Raw genomic sequence first — 24,898 nt, 5'->3', positions numbered from 1 at the left:
CCCAGAACAGAAGAGCAAATCCAGGAAGCCAGAAAGATCAAATCCAATGCAGCAGTTTCTACAGAAGAATCTAGAAGGCACTCGTGACCTTTCTAGGGGAAATTTTAAGAAGTTTCAAGAGCGGGCAGCCCGGGTGGCTCAGGGGTTTAGCGACGCCTTCAGCCCAGGGGTGTGATCCTGAAGGCCTGGGATTGAGCCCCACGTCAGGATCCCTGCATGGAGCCTGCTTCTCCCTCTGCCTGTGTCTCTGCCTCTCTCTCTCTCTCTGTCTCTCTCTCTGTCTCTCATGAATAAAATCTTTAAAAAAAAAAAAAAGAAGAAGAAGAAGAAGTTTCCAGAGCAAAAGCCAGATCACAAAGGGTTGGAGAAGAATGGGAGCTTTTGAGATCCCTGTCAGGGAAAGGAGAAGAGATAAAGGGACTACAGTCTGAAGACTGCGAGGTTAATCACGAAGTTGGGGGAGGGAGATGTCTATGTGAGGGTGGCTGCTTGACAGGAGGGAAGCTCTCCACAAGTACTCTTGTAGAAAGACTGAGGACAACAGTTCATGTCCCAGAGGCAGATACTGAAGATACTGGAAAGCAGGAGGCAGTAGGATTCAGGTTTCATCTGTAAGGGTATTATGAGAGCACTTGATGGGATGGGCACTGGGTGTTATACTATATGCTGGCAAATTGAATTTAAATAAAAAAATGAAAACAACAACAAAAGAATATTATTAGCCTAAGGAAAGGCTTCATTTATTTTTTTTAAAAAAATGAAGAACTGATGGCAAATGTTAATAAGGTTTTGAAAGCTCTGTTTTTATTATTAAACAATATAAAGATCTGATTTGCCAGATACTTAAATGAGTCATTTTTTTGTTTAGCCTCCTGATTTTTCCCCCCAAAATATAGCAAGCCATGATTATGCTAGTTTCTAATTTCCCAGAGATAATCAAGGATGACTAGGGCACAAAGTCCATCCAATTTTTCCACCAATTAATCTCTGTAACATACACTGAGACTTCAACAATACCCTCACTGAGACATGATGACATCATGTATTTTAGGTGGGATTCTGCTGGAGACATGAAATGTAAGGTTCATTCATTTAACAGAGGGCACAGATTTAAATGCAGGGCAAAGAGCTGACGCCAATTGTATGCCTGTTGAGTGTAGAAAAACCATTAGGAATCACTTGGTAACATTCAAGTGAAGAAGAGTTTGGAACCAGAAGTGAGGGGGTTTTAATCTGTTCCAACTGCAAGTGATAATGGCATGCCAATTAGGGACCTGCATGCTAGGGCTTTTTTTTTTTTTTTTAAGATTTTATTTATTCATGAGAGACACACAGGGGGAGAGGGAGAGAGGGGCAGAGACACAGGCAGAAGAAGCAGCAGGCTCCATGCAGGGAGCCTGACGTGAGACTCGATCTCAGGTCTCCAGGATCAGGCCTGGGTTGAAGGCGGTGCTAAACCGCTGAGCCACCCAGGCTGCCCATAGGGCTCTTTTCTTCCAGCAAGGAGAAATCTGTGATCTTAGGCAAGTTATGAAACCTGGCTTTAAGTTCTCTTCTGCAAAATATAAGCTTTTAAAGGAAATTTCTGAAGTCTCTTTCTGCTTTAAAATTCATAGATTTTTTTTTAACTTTTTATAAAAGGTTTTACTTATTTGAGGGACAGAGAGTGAGTGAGAGAGAGTACAAGCAGGGGGAGGGATAGAGGGAGAAGCAGACTGAGCAGGGAGCCCCTCATCCCAGGACTCCAGGATAATGACCTGAGTCAGAGGCAGATGCTTAACTGACTGAGCCACCCAGGCACCACACCCCCCATGATGTTTTTAAATCATGATGTAAATGCTGGTCTTTTCTTTTTTTCATTGGAGTTCAATTTGCCAACATATAGCATAACAGCCAGTGCTCATCCCATCAAGTGCCCCCCTCAGTGCCCGTCACCCAGTCACCCCCACCCCCTGCCCACCTCCCTTTCCACCACCCCTTGTTCATTTCTCAGAGTTAGGAGTCTCTCATGTTCTGTCTCCCTTTCTGATATTTCCCACTCATCTTTTCTCCTTTCCCTTTCACTATTTTTTATATTCCCCAAATGAATGAGACCATGTAATGTTCAAATGCTGGTCTTAAAGACAGTTGTTTACAGTTTCTAAACTTGGCCTTGGGGATGCCTGGATGGCTCAGCGGTTGAGTGTCTGCCTTCAGCTCAGGGCATGGTCTTGGGATCCCGGGATGGAGTCCTACATCGGGACTCCGATGGACTCCTCCCCTTGAGGAGCTTGCTCCTCTCTCTGCCTGTGGCCCTTTGTCTCTCATGAATAAATAAAATCTTTAAAAAAATAAATACACTTGGCCTTGAGCCTTTCAAAGAGGGCATATTAAGCCACAGTGGGTTTTCTAAAGAAAGGAGAGACCGTAGAACTATTAATATGATGGGAAACACAGGATGCACCACCTCCTTCCTTCAAACCTTTGTTTTTGGGAATAAACTGTGAAACTCATTGGTTTTATTATACAAAACAAGGAAGACTATGCGTGACTTATCTTTGCAAGGGGGAAGGGACTTGTTGCAAGTCTGAAAGCTGCTGGACAATGAAAGCAGGCTTGGTAAGCAAGAGGAAAAGCATGACTTGCATCCAAGATGATCACACAACCTAGCGCTTTGAAACAACTCATCACAAGATCAGCAAGAAGTGTGATGTTAACCTTTAATTTTAAAAATCCTGGAGAATAATAAGGAAGGGGAGGAAGATTGAGAATATAGTGAGCACTTTATAACACTGAAAATGTCAGGTCACCTGGAGTACAATTTGTCAGATACTAAGCATTTTAAACTAAGGTGGACTTTCGGCAAGACTATGCTTTAATTCCTAATATAATCTACGGTTAGGCCATTGGAGATATCACTGGAAATTACTTTTATTTATTTTTAAAATTTATTTGAGAGAGAGAGAATGCACACATGTGAGTAATGAGCCAGGGGAGGGGCAGAGGAAGAGGAATAGAATCTTAAGTAGATGCCTAACTGATCACAAAGTCCAATACAGGGCTCAACCTCACCACCCTGAGATCGTGACTGGCCTAAAATCAAGAATCAGATGCTTATCTGACTGAGCCACCCAGGTGCCCCTGGAAATGACATTTTTAAAACACATTCAGGAATTAAAACAAAACAAAATAAAACCAAAAAACTACAACCATAGGTTATAAATCACTAACTTCCTAGACTGCAGCTTTGCATCTCCCATCTTTATGAGAACATTTACCAACACCAGGTCTTCACAGGACACAATTCATCAGTTACCAAATTAAAAAAGTAAGTCTTTGTCTATGACATAGTATTTTTGTTTAAACTGATACCCGAATGGTAGTTTGCATCAAAAATCTCATCATCATTATTAAAATCCACATTATATAGTTCAAACTGACCCTATCTAGTCTTTTGACTCCAAGTGTCTACTCTTGGACTGTGTCTTCTGGACTACCCATCCTGGGCCCAGGAAGATAAGAAAATTTATTAGCCAGGTAGGCTATGTTCCCAGAAAAAAAGTCTATCTTATTTCCCTTTTTTTTTTTAAATTAAGGTAAAATTGGCATACTATAACAGTTTCACGTATGTAACATAGTGAATCAACATTTGTAAAATTGTGAAATGATCACTACAGTAAGTCTAGTTACCATCTGTTACCATACAAATGTTATCGACCATGCTATACTTCATATCCCCATAACTTACTTATTTTATAACTGGAAGTTTGCACTTCTCGGTCTCCTTTATATATTCCACCCTCCCACCACCAACTCACCACTCCTCTTGTAACCACCAAATTATTCTCTGTATCTATAAGTCTGGGTTTTCTTTTCTCTTGCTTGTTTTGTTTTTTAGATTCCACATATAGGTGAAATCATATGGTATTTGTCTTCCTCTGACTTATTTCACTTAGCATAATACTCTTTAGGTCCACCCATGTTATTGCAAATGACAAGATTTATTCTTTCTTATGGTTGAAAAGTACTCCATTGTATATATCTATACCACATTCATTCATCCATCAGTGGACACTCAGGTTGTTTCCATATCTTGACTGTTATAATTAATGCTGCAATGAACATATGGGTGCATATATCTTTTCAAGTTAGTGTTTTCCTTTTCTTCAAATAAATACCCATGAATGGTGGAATTACTGAGTCATAGGGTAGCTCTAGTTTCAATTTTTTTGAGAAACTTCCATACTGTTTTCCATAGTGGCTGCACCATTTTATATTCTTATCAACAGTGCACAAGGGTTCCCTTTTTCCCACATCCTCACCAATACTTGTTATTTCTTGTCCTGATAATAATAGCCATTCTGAGGGGTGTAAGATGCTATCTCATTGCAGGTTTGATTTGCATTTCCCTGTTGATTAGTGAGTTGAGCATCTTTTTTGTCTGTTGGCCATCTGTAGACCTTCCTTGTAAAAATCTCTATTTAGATCCATTGTTCATTTTTTAATTGGATTCTTTTTGGGTTGTACGAGTTCTTAACATATTTTGGATAAATCTTTTATCAGATATATGATTTATATACATTTTCTCCCAATCAGTAGGATGCTTTTTCATTTTGTTGATGGCTTCCTTTGCTGTATAGAACTTTTTTAGTTTGACGTGGTCCCAAAAGTTTATTTTACTTTTGCTCCCCTTGCCTTTGGAGTCATAACCAAAAGACACGGTTAAGACCACTATTAAGAAGCTTGATGTATATGTTTTCTTTTAGGAGTTTTATGGTTTCAGGTCTCATAGTCAAGTCCATTAATCCATTTTGAGTTAATTTTTGTATCTGGTATAAGTTAATGATCCAGTTTCATTCTTTTGCATGTAGCTGTCCAATTTCCCCTCCACCATTTTTTGAAAAGAATGTCCTTTCCCAAGGAGGGGAGCAGGGGGGAAGAATGTTCTTTCCCTATTGCACATTCTTGCCTTCTTTGTCATAAATTGATTATACATCTATGGGTTTATTTCTGAGCTCTCTACTCTGCTCCATCAGCCTATGTGTCTGTTTCTATGCCGAAAGCATACTGTTGGATTATTGTAACTTTGTAGGATAATTTGAAAACAGGGAGCATGATACCTCCAGTTTTGTTCTTTGTCAGGTTTTTTGGGCTATTTTATGACTCCATAGAAGTTTCAGAATTATTCATTCTAGTTCTGTGAAAAGTGCCATTTGAATTTGGATAGAGATTGTACTAAATCAGTAGATTGCTTTTGATAGTATGGACATTTCAACAATATTGATTCTTCCAATATACAATCATGGAATATCGTTTCACTTATTTTTTTAATCTTCTTCAATTTCTTTAATCAATGTCTTATAGTTCTCAGAATACAGGTCTTTCTCCTCCTCAGTTAAACTTATTCCTAGATATTTTTTCATGTAATTGGACATTTTTCTTAATTTCTCTAATAGTTTGTTATTAGTGTACTATAACACAGATTTCTGTTTATTAATTTTGTATCCTGCAAATTTACTGAATTCATTATTAGGTTTTTTGTTTTTGTTCTGCTGTTGTTAGGGTTTTCTGTATATAGTATCATATCATCTACAAATAGTGACAGTTTTACTTCTTTCCTTCCAATTTGGATGCCTCGTTTCTTTTTCTTACCTAATTGCTGTGCCTAGAATTTCCAAAACCATAGTAATAAAAGCATGAAGTGCAGGCATCCTGGTCTTATTCCTGACCTTAGTGGAAAAGCTTTTGGCTTTTTACCATTGAGTATGGTATTGATTGTGGGTTTATCATATATAGCCTTTCTTAGCATGAAGTACATTTCTTTTATACCTACTTTGTTGAGAGTTTTTATCACAGGTGGATGTTGGAAATTTATCAAATGCTTTTTTCATTTATTGAGATGATCACAAGATTTTTCTCTCTCCTTATGTTAATATGATGTATCACATTGATTGATTTGCAGATGTTGAACCATTCTTGAATTCCTGGAATATATCCCACTTGATCATGGTATCTGAACCTTTTAATGTATTACTGAATTTGGTTTGCTAATATCTGTTGAGGATTTCTGCATTTTTGTACATTGGGTATACTGGCCTTTAAATTTCTTTCTCTGTGGTGTCTGTCTGGTTTTGGTATTGGGATAAGGCTGGCCTTCTAAAACAAGTTTGGAAGCATTCCTTCCTCTCCTATGTTTTGGAAGAGTTTGAGAAGGATATTTACTAAAACTTCTTTGAATGTTTGGTAGTATTAGCAGTGAAGCCATCTGGTCAGGACTGTTTGTTCGGAAGCTTGTGATTACTGATTCAATCTCCTTACTAGTAATTGATCTGTTTAGATTTTTTTTAAAAGATTTATTTATTTATTTATTTATTCATGAGAGGGGGGGGGGCAGAGACACAGGCAGAGGTAGAAGCAGGCTCCATGCAGGGAGCCTGATGTGGGACTCTATCCTGGGACTCTAGGATCACGCCCTGGGCCAAAGGCAGGCGCCAAAACGCTGAGCCACCCAGGGATCCCCTCCCTTGCTGCTATTGTATTGCTGTTAATTTCTCTTTTTAGTTATGTTAATATTTGCTTTATGTATTTTGATGCTCCAATGTTGGGTACATACATAAATGTTATATCTTGTTGTTCGAATAATCCTTTATTACTATGCAGTTCCCCTTTTTGTTTTCTATTATAGTCCTTTTTTTTTCTTAGAATTTATTTATTTATTTATGTATTTATGTATTTATTTATTTATTTATGGGGGGGCAGAGACACAGGCAGAGGGAGAGGCAGGCTCCATGCAGGGAGCCCGATGTGGCACTCGATCTCAGGACTCCAGGATCATGACCTGGGCCAAAGGCAGGCGCTAAACTGTTGAGCCACCCAGTGATCCCCATACAGTCCTTGTTTTAAAGTGTATTTTAAAACACTGATATGAGTATAGCTACAACAGCTATCTTTTCATTTCAAACTGCATAGAAATCTTTTCCTATTCTTTCACTTTCAGTATGTACGTGTCCTTACTTTTGAAGTCAAACTCTTCTAGGCAGTATTAGATATATATATATATATATATTTTTTTTTAAGCTATTCAGCCACTCAATGTCTTCTCATTGGAGCATTTAGTCCATTAAATTTTAAGGTAATTATTGATAGGTATTATTTATTGCCATTTTGTTAACTGTTTTCTATAGAGTTGTTTTTGTACTACTACCTGTCTCTTCTCTTTGCCTCTTTCCTTGCGGTTTAGTGATTTTCTTTATTGTTTGTTTAGAGTCCTTTCTTATTTACTTTTATGTATTTAGTTTATATTTTTGCTTTGTGGTTACTGTGAGTTTCACATATGTCATCCTATGCGTATAACTATATATTTTAAGTTGATAACAACTTAAATTTGAACTGATTCCAAAACTCTACATTTTTACTCCTCCACGTTGTTTTTTGATGTCATATTACATCTTTTTATGCATCCCTTAACTACCATGGCAGTATCAGTTAATTTTACTACTATGTCTTTAATTTTACTACTATGTCTTTTAACTTTCATACTAGCCTTATAAGTAATTAGTCCACTACCTTTAATACATATTTACCTTTTCAAATGAGATTTTTTTTACTCTTATATGTTTTCTTATTAATTAGTGCCATTTCTTTCCAGCTTAAAGAAGTCTCCTTAACATTTCTTGTAAGTGCCAACTTAGTAGTAACAGACTCACTTAGCTTGCCTGAAAAACTCTTTATCACTTCAATTCTTAGTGATAACCTTTCTAAGTAGAGAACTCTTGGTTGGAAGTTTTTTCCATTTAACTCTTTGAATATATTATACCACTCCCTTCTGATCTGCAAAATTTATGCTGAGAAATCCACTGATAGCCTTGTGGGGTTTTCCTTGAATGTAACAATTTATTTAACTCTTGCTGCTTTTAAGATTCCCTTTTTATCTTTAACTTTTGATAGTTTGATTACAATGTGTCTTGATGTGGACTCTCTTTGGGTTCATCTTATTTGGAATTCTTTGGGATTCCTAAACCTGATGTCTGTTACTTTTTCTAGGTGAGGAACGTTTTTAGTCATTATTTCTTCAAGTAAGTTTTCAGCCCTTTTCTCCCTCTTGTCTCTTTCTGGGACTTCTATAAAGCAAATATTATTCCACTTGATGTCCCACTGGTCTCCTAAGTTTTCATCATTTTTTTTCTTAATCTTTTTTTTTTTTTTTTTGCTCCTCTGTCTGATAAGTTAGTTTCATTGCTCTGTTTCCCAGCTTGCTGTTCATATATATTCCGCTTCAATTTACTGTAGTCTTCTGCTATGTGACTTGTTACTTTTTTTTTTTCTTAAGAGCGGAGAGAGGGGAAAGGAAGAGAATCTTAAGCACAGGGTGTGGAGCCAGCACAGGGCTCAATTTCATGACCCTGAGATCATGACCTGGGCTGAAATGGAGTCAGACACTTAACCGACTGAGTCATCCAAATACCCCATTTGTCTCCTTCTCATACTCTCTTTTTGTTAAAGTTCTCACTGTGCTCATTCATTCTTCTGAGTTCAGTGGGCATCTTTGTGACCATTGCTTCAAATTCTTTATCAGATAAATGACTTATCTCTGTATCATTAAGGTCTTTTTCTGAGGTTTTATCTTATTCTTTGGTTTGGAACCTATTTCTGTTTCCTCATTTTGCTGGACTCTGTTTGCTTCTATGTTTGAGGCTGAACTGCTATGTCTCTCAGTCTTGAAGGTGTGGCCTTGTGTATGTGATAAGCCTTCTCATTCCACATTGCCCTAGCTCTTGGTTGTCTCTCCAACCTTTGTGATTCCCTAAACTGATTAATTTTTGATGTGTCCCCATTGTTGAGGGTGCGCAAGACCTATCAGTGTTTCAAGGGGAAGAATTTCATTTAGCACTTAGTTTCAGGGTGACTGGAAGACAGATCCTCAGGGAGGAGCTTTTAAAGTATGCAAATGTGTATAATCTTGTGGGGCTGCAATTTTATTTTTATTTTATTTTTCTTAAATATTTTATTTATTTATTCATGAGAGACAGAGAGAGAGGGGCGGGGGTGCAGAGATACAGGCAAAGGGAGAAGGAGGCTCCATACAAGGAGCCCAACATGGGACTTGATCCCAGGTCTCCAGGATCACATCCTGGGTCAAAGGCTGCACTAAACCATTGAGCCACTGGGGCTGCCCAAGGGCTGCAATTTTAAACCCTCCTGGCTTCCAGACCAGATCTGGAGGTGTCCCCCAGGTGACAGCTACAAAAATTAAGGCTGCAGACAAATATATAAGCTCCTTTCAGCGAGGTCTTGTTGAGCTCTAGTGAGGCCAAGGAGGTGATTCTCTCTCAATAAGGTTTAATTGGTTTGTATGGTACAAAAAAAGAAGGGGCTTTAGCATTAGTGAGAACTGGATTCAAATTCTAGCTCTGCCACTTCCACATATGCAAGATGAAAACAAAAGCTATCACATACATTGCATGGATTTAAAAAGATGCTATTGAGGGGCACCTAGGTGGCTTAGCCAGTTAAGTATCTGACCCTTGATAGTAACTCAGACCATGATCTCTGGGTCCTCGGATAGAGCCCCGCATCAGGCTCCATGCTCAGTGTGGAGTCTGCTTGTCCCTCTCCCTCACCCTTGTGTTCTCTTGTGCTCTATCTCTCTCTCAGGCAAATAAACAAAATCTTAAAGAAAAAAAAAAAAAGACCACAGTATCGAGTGAAAGTGTGCAGCACATTCCAAGCAAGAGTAGAGTTTGATAATGCTTCCTTCATTCCTAATAAACCAGTTTGATGAATTCATGGCAGGATTCAATTACAAGATTTCATTCTCAAGTAAGGACAACACAAAATTAGCTACATTTGCCATCAGCTGGTTTTTTTCAAGTTGTTTCCTCTGATCAAGAACGGCTTGTCCTGCTTACTCCACCCCTCATCTCCTCTTATTCATGCCTTTCTTTTCTTCCAAGCTCAGCCTAAATTCTAATTTTGTACCATCTGTACCATCTAACATGGTATTTATATACAGGAGTATCTACCACATAAATATTTTTGAATGTTACTGAATATCATTAATGTAATAAAAAATATTTTTAAAAATTAAATGTACTTAGAAGGAAATGTTTGTAGTTACTCAAAGTGACACAGTGGCTTATCGTATTTTAAAAAATAAAAGCCACAAAATAAAGCAGGTGTCAAAAATTTAATTTCTTAAAATAACAGTACCATTATTCTAAATACTGAGATTCCAAACCAGGGTACTCTAGTAATGTATTTATATTTTTAAAATAACATCTTCCATGCTTACTGATTTGACGAACCAATATCATTACAACATCCATACTAACCAAAGCAATCTACAATGTAAGTGCAATCTGTATCAAAATACCAACAGCATTTCTCACAGAACTGGAACAAATAATACTAAAATCTGTATGGAATATAAAAGACTCCAAATAGCCAAAATAATCTTGAAAACAAAGAAAAAATTGAAGGTATCACAATTCTAGCTTTCAAGATACACTACAAAGCTGTAGTAATCAAAACAGAAGGGCACTAGCACAAAAAACAGATATATAGATCAATGGAACAGAACAGAGAGTCCAGAAATAAACCTACACTTTTTTATGGTCAACTAATCTATGACAAGGAGACAAGAATATACAATAGGAAAAAGTCTCTTCAATTAATGGTGTTGGAGAAACTCGACTGCTCCATGCAAAAAAAAAGAAAAGAAACAAACAAACAAACTGGACCACCCTCTTACAATACACACAAAAATAAACTCAGATGGATTAAGGACCTAAATGTGAGAGCTGAAACCATAAAATTCCTAGAAGAAAACATACAGAGTAATTTCTTTGACATTAGCCATGGAAGCATTTTTCTAGATATGTCTCCTCTGGCAAGGGAAACAAAAGCAAAATTAAACTATTGGGACTACACCAAAATAAAAACCTTTTGCACAGGAAACCACCAACAAAACAAAAAGGCAACCTACTGAATGGGAGAAGATATTTGTAAATGATATATCTGATAATGGGTTAATTTCTAAAATATGTAAAGAACTTTTATGACTCAATACCAAAAAGAATCAAATAATCCAATTAAAAACTGGGTAGAGGACCTGAACAGACCAGACCGTTCTCCAAAGAAGATAACCATATTGCTAAGAGACTAACCATCAGGGAAATGCAAATCAAACTGACACTACAGTATCACTTCATACCTGTCATAATGGCTAAAATAAAAAATGTAACAAACAAGTATTGACAAGGATATGGAGAAAAAGGAACCCTTGTGTACTGTTGGTGGGAATGCAAACTGGTATAGCCACTGTGGAAAACAGTATGGAAGTGCCTCAAAAAAATTAAAAATAGAATCTCCATATGATCCAGCAACTAACTCTACTACAGGGTGTTTACCACAGGAAAATAAAAACATTAATTCAAAATGATATTTGCACCTCTGTGTTTAGTGCAGCATTATTTATAACAGCCAAGATATGGAAGCAGCCCAAGTGCCCATCAACAAGATGTGGTATGTATATACAGTGGAATACTACTCAGCCATAAAAAATAATGAGCTCTTTCCATTTGCAACAACATGGATGGATCTAGAGGATATGATGCTCAGCAAAGTAAGTCAGAGAAAGACAAATACCATATGATTTCATTCATATATAGCATTTAAGAAACAAAACAAACGAACAAAGAAAAGAGAAACACAAAAAAGCAGACTCTAAAATACAGAGAACAAACTGGTGGTTGCCAGGGGGAAGGGGGTAGGGGGATGAGTGAGATAGGTAAAGAGGATAAGAGTACACTTATCTTGATGAGCACTAATGTACAGAATTGTTGAATCACTATATTATACACTTGAAACTAATATAACATTGTATGCTAATTATACTTGAATTTAAAAATGATTAAATAAATACATCACATCACATCTGAGGACTCCAAACATTTTCGCTCTACCAAGGCAAGAAAATTTCCTTTTCTCTGTGTTTCTAATTCTGAATATTTCTCCCTACCCCAGTGGCCCCCCACATCCCTATCCTCTATATCTTCAGAATTCAAAGGCAAGTTTGTTGTCCCCAAATACTTAAGTAAATGCTCATCGATTTTCTCCTAACAGAAGGATCTTCACCTTTATCTGGAACATCTCACTGTGCAATCATCTTTAGTAGCCAAAGTAGCCTCTTAGGGGTGATTTTTCTTTGTGGACCTTGATACTGCCTTTAAAGTTGACAGTCATAAATTGTTACCTACTGAGAACAACTTGTCAAACTTGACTAAATAATTACATAGACACCAAAAGAAAACCACCCTCTGACCTGTCATTGCATTACCTTGTCCCCTAATTCACAGAAAGCATGGCCTACATTTTGAATAACTTACCAACATTATAAAATGAAATCACAAAACATAACTAGAAGATTCAAAAAGAAGTGATCTTCGAACTGTGGGACACCATTTGTTATTTGGTGGCACCTTCTGGGAAAGCTTGATATTGCAGCTCAGCTCTGTTAAACATAAATTCCTCACAAAAGCAAGTGGGAAAAATTCTAGGAGCAGGGAAATAGTGTTGATGACATAATAATGTGAAATCCACAGCCATGAGAGTCTGTTATACTTGAAGCAAGTATGTGTAAAAAGTCAGATTCTTGGATGTTTCAAAGCTCCTCCCTCACTTCAGGCTATGTATGTCAAACTCAGCTCTAAGGACAACCTGTCACTTCCTGTAGGCTGTTGGTAAAAGCCCAGATCAATAGATAGGTCAAAGAAATATGATTCATAAATGTAACAATATGTTATCAAAGGCTTTCACAGCAGTGATACCAAATTCATGAAGTACATCTCTGCAAATGTAGTATGAATTCATGGGAAAACAAGATTTGCTTCATTACAAAATTCCTCTTGAGTGAACTCTCTGCCAAGTGGAATCAAATTCTGGCTCCACCACATGGCAACTTTGGGTAAGTCTCTTAAACTTTGAGCCTCAGTTTTCCCATCTATAAAAAGGGGACAATAGTACCTCTTTCAGAAAGCTGCTTTGAGGGTTAAATAAGTCAAAACAAACCAAGTGCTTAGACTGGTGACTAGCACATAGACAGTACTCACTCAAGGCATGTTTAACTACAACTATATGGTCTCCCCTATGGTATGGTAAGGCTGGCCATGAAAAGACCATGTTGAATTGCATCTTTGATTTTGTGTCTAACGACAGATGAGACAATCAGGTAAAGATCATGGGCTCTAGAATAAAAAACAACAGTGCAATGACTCGGCAATGCAGCTCTCTTGAAGGAGGCTCATGGAATTTACTGAAAGATCCAATTCAATACAAGTAAGTAAAAATGCAGGGTTTTGGCAATTATTGATGATAACTAACTCTGCAATAATATAATCCCGTCTGTCCATGGCCCCCAGCTACCGAAAGGCTTCTAAAGAATTATTTAAAACCTGAGAAACGATTTAGGTTGAGTATGGTACCCAACCAAGAAAAAGATGAATGAAGCCTCTAACTCTGTTTTAAAGTAAAAAAATCTCCCTTTTCACTGCTTCAAATCCTTTTTTGGACTAAATCAGGAAAGCGGCTGAGTAAGTGGAACAGTTGATTGGCAGGACCATCCCCTCCCCTCAACCCATCACATCTTACACAAAAGCCATTTGAAAACAAGCCCAGGTGAAATGCCTCCCCGCACCCAACCAAGTTAACCTTCTTCTATTTTCATGCATGTTCTACACCGAGCTGAATCTGGCCGAGAAAGAATTGCAACCCTTCAGGTATGTTTACCTCCAGTTATAAAATGCAGAGAACAGAATCTAGAATGAGAGTCGCGCGCGCCACCCCCCCCCCCCCCCCCCCCCCCCCCCCGACCCCAAGCAGGGCAGCCCTTTAATGAATGGCCTCTCCAGCTGCTCGCTCACCATACTTACAGACTTTACAGCTTTTGCATGTGCTGGAATTACAAGTCATTAAAAAGCCACTTTGAAAACACAATAAAGACCTTCTTCTTGGACTGTTGCAACCTTCCATCACATAAAAACCTGAGGCCACTGCTTCAACAGCAGGACGTTCACTGCCAGCTCCAGACAGTAGGCAAGGAACAGGGTGGGGTGAGAGGAAATGAGGCAGAACAAAAGATGGGAAGTTTCTTTTTCCTTCTTTTTTTCTTTTCAAAAGAAGCTACTACTAAGGTGGCTTGCAGGCTTTATTCTGTGTCAGCACACTACCCACCCTTGGTAAAAAGCTACCATTCCATGAGATTTCATCTTTTTTCCCTCAGGAAGATTTTATCCAAGAAAACACTTAGGCAAACCAAAGTATCAAAAGACAGAATTACAGCCTCCTTCCTCACCCAGCTGGCCAGATTATGTAACATTTTACCAAATGTAATCTGCCCACTTTCAAGGAAAGACTATTAGAACCTTTAACATCTGAGCTTTTAAATTACAATTAAATCTCCGCGAAGCACAAAAAGCAAAGGCAATGATAAGGAAATACTACCATAGCCAAATCTGATTATACTTATTCCAATTTTATTACTCTTTTTCCCCTACTTCTCTGCTGTGAATACCAAATTTTCTCACATCACAAAACAGTATCAACTCAATAGACTTCTCTTCAGATGCTAAGTCATATAAAAAACAAATCCTAGGAAATCACAGGAAGGGCAATAGATATTTGAGTTCTTTTTAATTGTTAATTAAAGTTTAAACAAGTTAATACAAACTACAATTACAAACTTTCAGCTGACACAGACACAGATCCTCACCCTTCCAGCTGTTAGCATAAGGACAGTTTCCATAAATGACCATTATGACTACAAAATGATAATTTCCTAAACTAAAAACAGCTTTACTCCAATGGGAATTATCTAGGTCCTTGAAGGTAAAATATTCTTAATGCTAACATTTATGTACATAGCAAAAACATGTTATGTTTTCTGCATTTGCCAAATGCTCACCCACTATAAACCAGTCCTTCTGCCCCCCTACTCATACAACTTGTAACTCTTGAATTCCATAGGGGGAAAAAATTCACTGATGGACTTCATGTAACAAAACTAAATTTCTTTAGAAAAGAAAAAACACTTCAGAGATGTATTTTCAAATGATTCTGTAAAAAATAAAAATAAAATAAAATAAAATAATTAATTAATTAAATGATTCTTTGTAACATTAATAATAACCCAGAGGTTAAGTCATTTCTTTGGATGTCTTTCTTTAATATGAATAGCAATAAAAAAACAACTAAGTGCCTAACCTAACACAGTGCTAGCTATGTTCTTGTCCTTTATCTATTTTAATTAAAAAGCTAAAAGATCCCGGGAAACTTTGGCTTAACTTGTGATTTAAAACTTACACTCTTCATCCTGCATTTTTCTACTCACTATACAACAAATGCATATCAATATCAAGGCCATATACCTCCAGACAAAATTGAGAGCAATAGGACATAGATGCCTATTTCAAGTACTTTTCCCCCTTGAAAACATATAACCCACGCCCTCGAAAAAGGACACAAAAATTCTAAATTATTTTTGAAAAGCAAAAAATCTCTTGCAAAGCTATAGGTTATAAAGGTTTCCAGAAGTCACATCATATATAATCATGGCTAACGAATATTTTTTGGCTAATGTGCTATGTGCTTTCTCTAGACTGATCTTTTTCACAATAATCCTACATAGTAAAACACTATTATGATATCCATCCTACAAAAGAACTAAGAAACACAAAAGGTTAAAGTGCTTGCCCAAGATTACCGGAAGAGCTGGGCTTCAAAATACAGCCTAATACCACAGGACAAGCTCCTAATTACTTGATTACTTGACTGACTACCTACCTACCTGCCTAAGCACTTGACAAATAAGTGATCACTCAAAAGACACATAGACCATATAAGGATGGATGTACTTCTACTTTTCTATGCAAAATATATAAAAATAAAAATCTTAACCAAAAAGAACCATATGAATGAACAATCTAAGCTTTCTACTCAATCTTAAGAACACTGATTTTATTTTTATATAAAATCGGAATCTAACTTAATTATGCAAAACCTTCTTTAAAAAGTTCTTCCTTTTAATTGTAACTAATGTGTACTGAGGTAAGATGTTTACTTCACAGGCTTCCCAGGTATATAATCTTTTGTTCCTAGCCCTTCCTAATTCTTCACATTCTTTCAATTTCTTTTCTTCCTCTTTCTTCTGTTTCCAAGTCATCCATGATCTCTGCTCGTTGTGTCTAAAATTACCCCCCTACCCCATCTGCCGAAAGTGAACACAAATCTGGCTCATATTCAAGTAACAAAGCTGGAAAGGATGTTAGAGAGATCAGGTCATCTTATCACACTTACTCAGATGCAGACACACTTACCACCAGGGCATTGTGAACAGTGCCCCCTGAAAAGTTGGGCAGGTCCCAAGCTATCAAATCCCTTACTGGCCAAGGAAGGATTTGGGCTCCTCACTGCTCTCCATTACAATGGCCTCCCATTCCTTCTGTCTTGCCCACAGGAGGGACACCAGGTAGGAAGAAGGCCAAACAAACATGATTTCTACTATTGGATAAACGGAATTTCAGCCCCCCTTTATCTCCTTTACTCACAGAAAGGTGTTTTGGGCCCTGGCTTATTTAGAACCACTTTGTCAATTTTCTTTGTCTCTACCACCTACATTTCAGAGAATTAAACCAACTACAGCAACAGTAAAAGCACTACTACCAGAAAACCGATAAAGAAAATACATTTGTTGTGTTTTATACCCAAATAATGCCCAAAAGTCTTTAGAGGCTTTCTCTGTAATGATGAACAGAACCCACTATAAAAACTCCTATAACAATCACTGGATATGTGGCTCTACTATGCCATGAACGGTTTTTGAAAACTTGCTAACTACTGTAAGGAATTATAATTCTAACTCTTCACTCCAGAAGATTTTTTAAGATATTGCTTTGGATAAATATACTAAGTTGAACATGAAGTTTATGAAAAACCGTATCTTATAAATCATATATAAAAGGGAGGGAGCAAGAGAAAATGAAAACAAGAATACAGAGTTATCTAAAAAAGATGATTATTTGTGATAATTTCATGTAGAGCTTTGCTTTATGAATGTCATTCGATCTTCTCATAAATCAGCAAACATAAAAGAAAGATGCCTTTCAGAATTTTGACGATGACATACTATAAGGAATACACACAACATATGACATAAAATTTTTACAAACCCTTACTTATCCACACTAATTACAATGTATTCTGATTTTTCTTAATACTGCTAATGACATGTTAAATTGGTTTCATGGCTCACCAGTGAATCACAAGCCACAATTTGAAAACTTCTGCTCTAAAAGAATCATAATATGTCAGAATATAGAAAGACAAAGTTGCTAAACCTGACAATCTTCATAGACTAATCACATCCCAAGAGGCTCAATGAACACTTTAGGGTGATTTGAAATAAAAGTCAAACACAAAAAATTTCCAAATAACATCTTAAGCATTAAGAACGAATTTTATACTACGAAGAGACTAAGTAAAAAGCACAGGAGGAAAAAGAAATGCTTGAGATACTGGAAGAAACCCATTAGTTCTCATCTCCATTCAATAAACTATCACTAAAAAACATTGACCAAACACGGGAACAAATTACCCCAATCTCGTGTATTTTAATACTCTACTCCCAATCTGATCCTCTATTAAAATTTCAAGATTAGAGACGGCTGGGTGGCTCAGTCAATTAAATGATCAACTCTTGGTTTCAGCTCATGTCATGATCTCAAGGTTGTGGGACCAAAACTCATGTTGGGCTCCACACTGAGCACACAGTCTGCTTCAGATTCTCTCTCTCTCCCCTTCTGCTCCCCACCCTCCACTCACTCATGCTCTAGGTCTCTAAAATAAATTAAAATCTTTTTTTTTTTTTCCAAAGTCAAGATTAGCTATAGAGGATAGTAGAGACAACTGATGCCATGTCCTAACCGTGGCTGCCCTTCTTCCCACCACAAATGCATAAGGGAGAATCTGCTACTAAATCCTCCTACCTCTGCCAGTATTTGGATTAGAAACATGTGTATATGGTGAACTCATGGGACAAAAAGAGAAATATTCTCAAACTGATATCTTTTAACCAGGTATCTTCCTTGATCATTGTCTAGAAATAATGGCAAGTCAAAGTAAGGAGATTATTTGGACTGATTGTGATTAATAAGCAACTAAAGAAGGCAAAAGTGTGTTAAGAAAAAAAAAAAGTGACCATGATTTCAGAGTAAATAATGTTCATTCTCTAGAAGTGGAATGGAATACTTTTCAAATTACTAATAGTTCTGTTGCTAGAAGCGTAAAATTTCTTACACTGGTGGAAAATTAGATAGATAACATGAAAATCCCTCCCAACTCTGAGGAATCTGTATTAGTTTAAACCTTAAATCAGACAACATTTCAGAGGGATATTAGATGGTCAGATGGTCTTTTAGGCATCCAGAAAAGATAATCCTGCCCATCAGCAAAAACACAATGAAGATTGCATTCCTCATCCCCTCCCAAATCAATGGCTAGCCAATGAAAAAGAAATCAAATGTTTCATTTTCAAAATACCACCACTTGGTTTCATGAGCACATGTAAGTCAAAATCTACCAAATTATTCATTTTAAATATATATGGTATATTACAACATGAATTAAAATAAAACTGTTTAAAAAAAAACTATTGCCAGCTTTCCATCTTTGTAAACAAATACTTGACTGCACTGACCAAAAAGATCATTATAACCGCACCCAATATTTTCTAACTTTCTCTTTTAAATTTATCTCTCATATTACTAAGTTTATTACATTCTTCTCACTCTCCTAAATCAGTAATCACTGAAAAAGCATAGTAACTAAGCTCTAATGAGCATCTCAATTTTTCTGCTGCTATTCAAATGGCCCATTATTATGCTATGGAAAGTATCTTTCCTTTAACAATTTAAATCACAACCCAAAGGTCTGCAGGATTTCATTTCCTTCTTTCCATTAGTTAAGGAAATTCATTTCTAGGCACTTCCATGCTACCATTTCATGGTTTAGCTGTCATTCTCTTCCCTCACTCTTTATCCTGCAGCCATGTGAAATAGACTCTGAAGACTAACAAGGTAAAGATGGGAAACCAACAAGGCTACTCACATCAGATTTGGAGGACATGTTCTCCTCCACGTCAGAATCGTTGGGATCCACAATATCATCAAATGGCGGTAAGGTTGATTTCTTCTTCTCGGATGTCTCACTTTCAATTTTGACCTTTCCCATCTTGACATGAGATTTATCTTTTATCTGTTTTTTGTCGGCAGAACAAGTGAGAATCAGTGGTGGTGCGCTAGAAAAACTTTTAAATAAAGCCTCTGAGCTACTCTTTTTCCTTTTTTTGGCTGAGAGTTCTTCAGAATCTGAAATGGGTGGCCTTTTACTAGGAGCCTTCTTGTCTTGCTGTCCACTGGTGATAGTGAGTAAGTTACTGTCTGGTTTTGGCTCTTTTGACATGGGTTTCGGTTCCTTGAAGGCCATCTTAGGAACGATTTTTTCTTCTTTCAGTGGTTTATTTTCTTTGGGTTTCTTAGAGGATTCTTTGGAAGATTTGTTGTGATCCCTGGAAGGTTCTTTGAAGGCACTTTTATGTTCTCTGGAGTCTTTAGAAGGTTTTTCCTTGTGCTCCTTCATTAATTTGTGAGGCTTTGAAAAACTGGTGCTGCTGCTGCTGCTGCTGCTGCTACTGCTGCTGCTGCTGCTGCTGCTGCTGCTGCAGCTACTGCTGCTGCTGCTGCTACTGCTGCTGCTGCTGCTGCTGCAGCTACTGCTGCTGCTGCTGCTGGTGTGGATGCTCCTGTTAGGGTCCTGCAGAAACAGGACAAGAAGATGTGACTCAGAGCTGCAGAAAACGAGGAGGTGCAAGCCAGCTTCCTGGCATTTTCCACCTATACAAAGACCCCTCTTTGATTGCTCTCAAATGCATTGTAAGAGATACCCAGAACCTCAGTATAACAGGTGGGGATGGGGTGTGTGAGGAACACAGTGAGTAAGGGCCATGATGGTCAAGGAATTCAGGGAGGCCAGCTGTTTACCTCATCAGGACAAGCAGGGTGTTCAAAACAACTCAGTTCAACAAATGTTCACTGAATGCCTGTTCTAGAAGCTATACAGAAGGATAATACATGGCCCCTATTCTTAATAACCAGGACGTAACTAAGAGCTGTGGTGGTTCTAAGAGCCACCGATAATGTGGTAAGACAACAAAAACAAGGAGGTAATTAATTCTGTAGGAGGTGCGGGACAAGAATAATTCAGAAATTTATGGAGAACTCACACCTAAACTAGATCCTCAAGGATAAGCAGGCCATTACTAGGACGAGAAGAATGAGAAAGTACTTGGAGACCAGGGACTAGAGTGAACCAAAACAATGAGGGATCAAAGCACAGCTTATACTTGGGAAGCAGCATTTAGCTACAGCAAAGATTGAGAATGAGACAGAAAAATAGCGAAGGGTCATAGAGTGAGCTGGATAATATTAAGATTTAAATGGCTTTTTAATGTAAAGAATCACAAGACTCAAGAAAGAAAATAATTCTCCATCTGAGATAAAAAGCGATTATTTTTTGATGTCCAAATTTCAACAGTTATGGAATATGTCTCCATCCACTAGCAAAGAAAAAAATATCTAACAGAACAAAGATTTTACCTAATAGATACTAAATGGATTGAAAAGTTTGCAGTAATTACTGTTGTGCAATGATGAGGAAAGGGTTCCTCACTGCTTATTCCATTCCAAATGTGTTACCTATTTTTTCACTCATATAAGTACCTCAGAATATATAACCTATATAGAGCCTTTCTATTTAGGGGCACCTGGGTGGCTCAGTAAGCTGAGTATCTGCCCTCACCTCAGGTCATGATCCCAGGGTCCTGGGATCAAGCCTCTCAGCAGGAAACCTGCTTCTTCCCTTCCTCTCCCTCTGCCTGCCACTCCCCCTACTTGTGCATGTACACGCGCACACATGTGCGCGTGCGCGCTCTCTCTCTCTCTGTCAAATAAATAATTTAAAAAAAAAGAAATTTTCTATTTAGGAACAAAATTTAAATCCATACTTAACATATATTTTTTATTTTATTTTTTATTTTATTTTATTTTTTTTTATGATAGTCAGAGAGAGAGAGAGAGAGAGAGGCAGAGACACAGGCAGAGGGAGAAGCAGGCTCCATGCACCAGGAGCCCGACGTGGGACTCGATCCCGGGTCGCCAGGATCGTGCCCTGGGCCAAAGGCAGGCGCCAAACCGCTGCACCACCGAGGGATCCCCCATACTTAACATATTTTTGAACCCCTACCATTAATACTAAGAATACGAAACAGAAGTAAATCCTGAAGATGGAAAAAATCCACACCAATACTATAAAAGAAAAAGCTCTTTATTGCTTACTTCCACTTCCTAATGGAACCAATGACAAATGTCCAAATTTTCATCTAGAATTTACATCCCCATGGTTTGGTAATTGTGCTGTACATCTAACTTACCCACTTAAATCCATGATACATAAGCCAATCTTATATCCCTTCAATATCTAGCATGATACAGAAAAGATACTGGGCAGAGGTTATGCTTTTCACTAAAACGAACAATACTTTAAGAATCTATGCCCCCCAAAAAAGAAGAGGAAAGAATGTACATGAATGAACATCGAAAAGTAATAATCAATGTGAAGGAAAGAATCTAAAAGGCAACCTATAGAATGGGAGAAGATATTTGCAAATGACATATACATATACACACACACACACACACACACACAAATGGAATATTCTTCAGCCATAAAACAGTGAAATCTTGTCATTTGCAACAACGTCAATGGAACTATAGAGTATTATGTTAAGCAAAATAAATCAGTCTAAGAAAAACAAATACCATATGATTTCACTTATTTTTTTTTAAAGTAGCCCAACGTGGGACCTGAACTCATGACCGTGAGATCAAGAGCTGAGCTGAAATCAAGAGTTGGACACTTAACCAACTGAGCCACCCATGTAACCCAATATATGGAATTTAAGAAACAAAACAAACAAATAGAAGGTGGGAGGGGGGCACCAAGAAACGAGACTTAACTATAGAAAACTGATGGTTAACAGAAGGGAGGTGAATGGGCAAAAATAGGTGATTAGGATTAAGGAGAACACTTGTGAGGAGCACCAGTTGTTATATTCAAGAATCACTAAAATCTACACCTGAAACTAATATTATATTGTATGTTAACTTACTGGAATTTAAATAAAAACTTGAAGAAAAACAAGACAGTAATACTCAAAATGAAAAATCATTATCCTATGTTAGTGAAATTATGTATTTTTTTTTCTTCTCACAATTTTTTTTCTCATTTGCTCAACAACAACAACAAAATGATATATAGCAATTACTCCACTGATTTTTCTCAAGGGAGCATTTGTTTTCAAACTTCTAAAATAGATAAAGTTACTATGCAAAAACATGCTTTTATGCATCAAACTAGATGATTCCTTATAAAACATCTCAATCTGAGATTTAAAAGCAGAATGCTAAAGATAGTATTCATATTACTGAAACTACATTATTTTATCAATTCTATTACAAGACATTTCCTGCCATGTTAAGCAATACTATGAATAATTAAAATAAAGTATAATGGGCAAACTAAATTAAGGAAGAACATTTGAAATCTAATATCCTTGAGTTTGTTTTTAAATTGGTTTGTTGACTCACTGAATTTTGGTAATTTGCAATCAGTATTCTAATTATGGCTCTAGAACACCCAAGCACTGCTGCTTAATATTCAACCTTCATGGAGTATTACACATATTTTTATAAATGTGACTTTTAAAAATACAGATTTTTACCTACCAACATGTTTTCTAATATTAAGCATTTAAAAAAAACAGTAAATTTTGTACCAAAAAAAAAAAAAAAACCCTTCTACAGGAGTCCTTTCATGATTTATTTTTAAAACCTTTTTGTAGGATAAACCAGAATTCTTAATGCAAAGTACACAGTGGTATATGACACAGACTCTTGTGTGTCAGATAGTTTAAGTTCTTGTCTTAATTACATATGTATGATGTCAAGCATAAAACTTAAAAAATGTCATAACTTTTTACTCCCACATTGGTCTAGGTATTTAATGCCCACTGTCAGCTTTTCACCAACTCAACAAATCTTCACAGAAGCAAACTACCCAGCTGTTTTTGCTGCTGCCCCTTTACCTAAAAGCTTTCTTTAAATTAAGGCAATGGAGAAGTAAAAAGAAAAACATTTTCCCTAACAACACCCCAGGTAAATATTTAGGAAATAAGAAAAAGGTGGAAGAATGGTTCCTAGAATACAGGACGTGGTCTTTGCCCTGGCCAGTGATAAATTACAAAGTTCAGGTGCCCTGTCCCCCAGCTCCATAGTCATACATGCAATAATTGTAAAACCAAGGCTTAGACACAAAGTCAGGAATTAAACTGTTACTGACCCAGAATAAAAGCTTTTACTGATTCTCAGCCTATCTATACTATATATATTGGGAGATAAGTCACTGGCTTTTTAAAATTGTTACTGAACTATTAACCTCAACATTAAGTGCCACTAAGCAGAACAGACTAATTACTATTCAATGTGAAATTTACACATGTTATATAATTCAAATTTTCTTTGCCTGAGGCTCATTAGGACAAACTGAATATCAATATTAGGGAGTAAGTGTGCATAATTCAAATCTCAAATATTTAAGGCAAATGAGTATTTAAACATATACATATTTGCACTAACTTTACTACCTGTGAATATAGGGTACAGTTTTTTCTTTCATCCTCTCAGATTCTACTGAATGCTTCCTTGTTTTAATTTTCTGGAAGAGAACAGGTCCTTTTAATGTATAATCTCTTCTAATACTACTTGTCAGCAACTCTAGTAGATAGCTTGCGAAAAGGTCTTAACTAGAGGACAAAATAAATTTTTCTGATTATATGTGGCTTCCAATTACTGGGTTATCACCACCTCTTCTTCCTAATACCACTCATAATGCAAAGCTCATTCTTTCTCCAGCTCCTGTCTCTTCTCTTTACTTATGCTTTTATTCCTGGTATCTGCCCTACTTCAACTGGCTTTTGTGTTGTGCAAGATGTTCAGATCATTCATATCTTGTTCAATGAAATTTGCATACGGACAAATAATCTCTCCCAGAAGAGTTTTATTTATCCAAAAGCAATAAACTCTCCTTTAAAGGGTTATTTGTTCACAGTGCATCTGAAAAGGATACTTCTTAGAAACTGTAATATAGTCCAAGAGTTTATGCATATGAAAGGCTGGGTAAAACAGTCAAAGATCAATTTTCAAACTAAAAATCTCTCCTGTAACACCATTAAACACATGAAAAATTTCAGAGGGGTGAAAGACCATTTGCAGCTATGAATAAAGTATAAAAATTCAGGATTCTGGGGAAAGAAGGGACCTTAAATTGGATTCACCTCCCCCAACTTTAATCCCAAATCCAACTCATTTACCTTCTTCAACAGTCAGCTCTAGGAAATAACAGTTAGTGAATGGGGCCTAAGGAACGTGGCCATAAGATTACAGGCATCTTGAAAGAGGACTGATATAAGGCTTGCTCTGCTCTGGGCTCTAAGCAAGACACAGAAGAGTTGTACACACAGATGATGTGCACAAATATGGTCAGCCTCCCTGCTCCAAGAGGGTCTCCCATGTGTGTACACATGAAATACACAACATGCCTCTCTTATAGGAGAGGCTGAGATGCCTGTAGCGGTAGCTCATCACTTACAGGATTACAAAAATCTAAGGTCTCATAACAACTCACCCTGAAGCCCAATGCACGTATCAATAACATAGCTAAGAGTCGGTGAGAGTAGGAGAGAGCAGCCTCCCAG

The 24,898-nt window shown here is 37.2% G+C and overlaps 1 protein-coding gene across 2 annotated transcripts in view; it reads right to left on the bottom strand.

The window, feature by feature from the left end:
- The window catches only part of MLLT3 (MLLT3 super elongation complex subunit), a 277,428-nt gene that overhangs the window by 54,080 nt on the left and 198,450 nt on the right, over positions 1–24,898 (bottom strand). For both annotated transcript variants that reach the window (XM_041762597.1, XM_041762598.1), the window contains one exon: positions 19,138–19,842. In XM_041762597.1, coding sequence (XP_041618531.1) covers positions 19,138–19,842 — 705 coding nt within the window. The remainder of the gene's footprint in view (positions 1–19,137; positions 19,843–24,898) is intronic.

Source organism: Vulpes lagopus, chromosome 7, assembly GCF_018345385.1.
Source record: "Vulpes lagopus strain Blue_001 chromosome 7, ASM1834538v1, whole genome shotgun sequence".
Lineage (NCBI taxonomy): Eukaryota > Metazoa > Chordata > Mammalia > Carnivora > Canidae > Vulpes > Vulpes lagopus.
The sequence above is the reverse complement of the archived record's forward strand: the minus strand, read 5'-3'. Positions and strand labels throughout refer to the sequence as shown.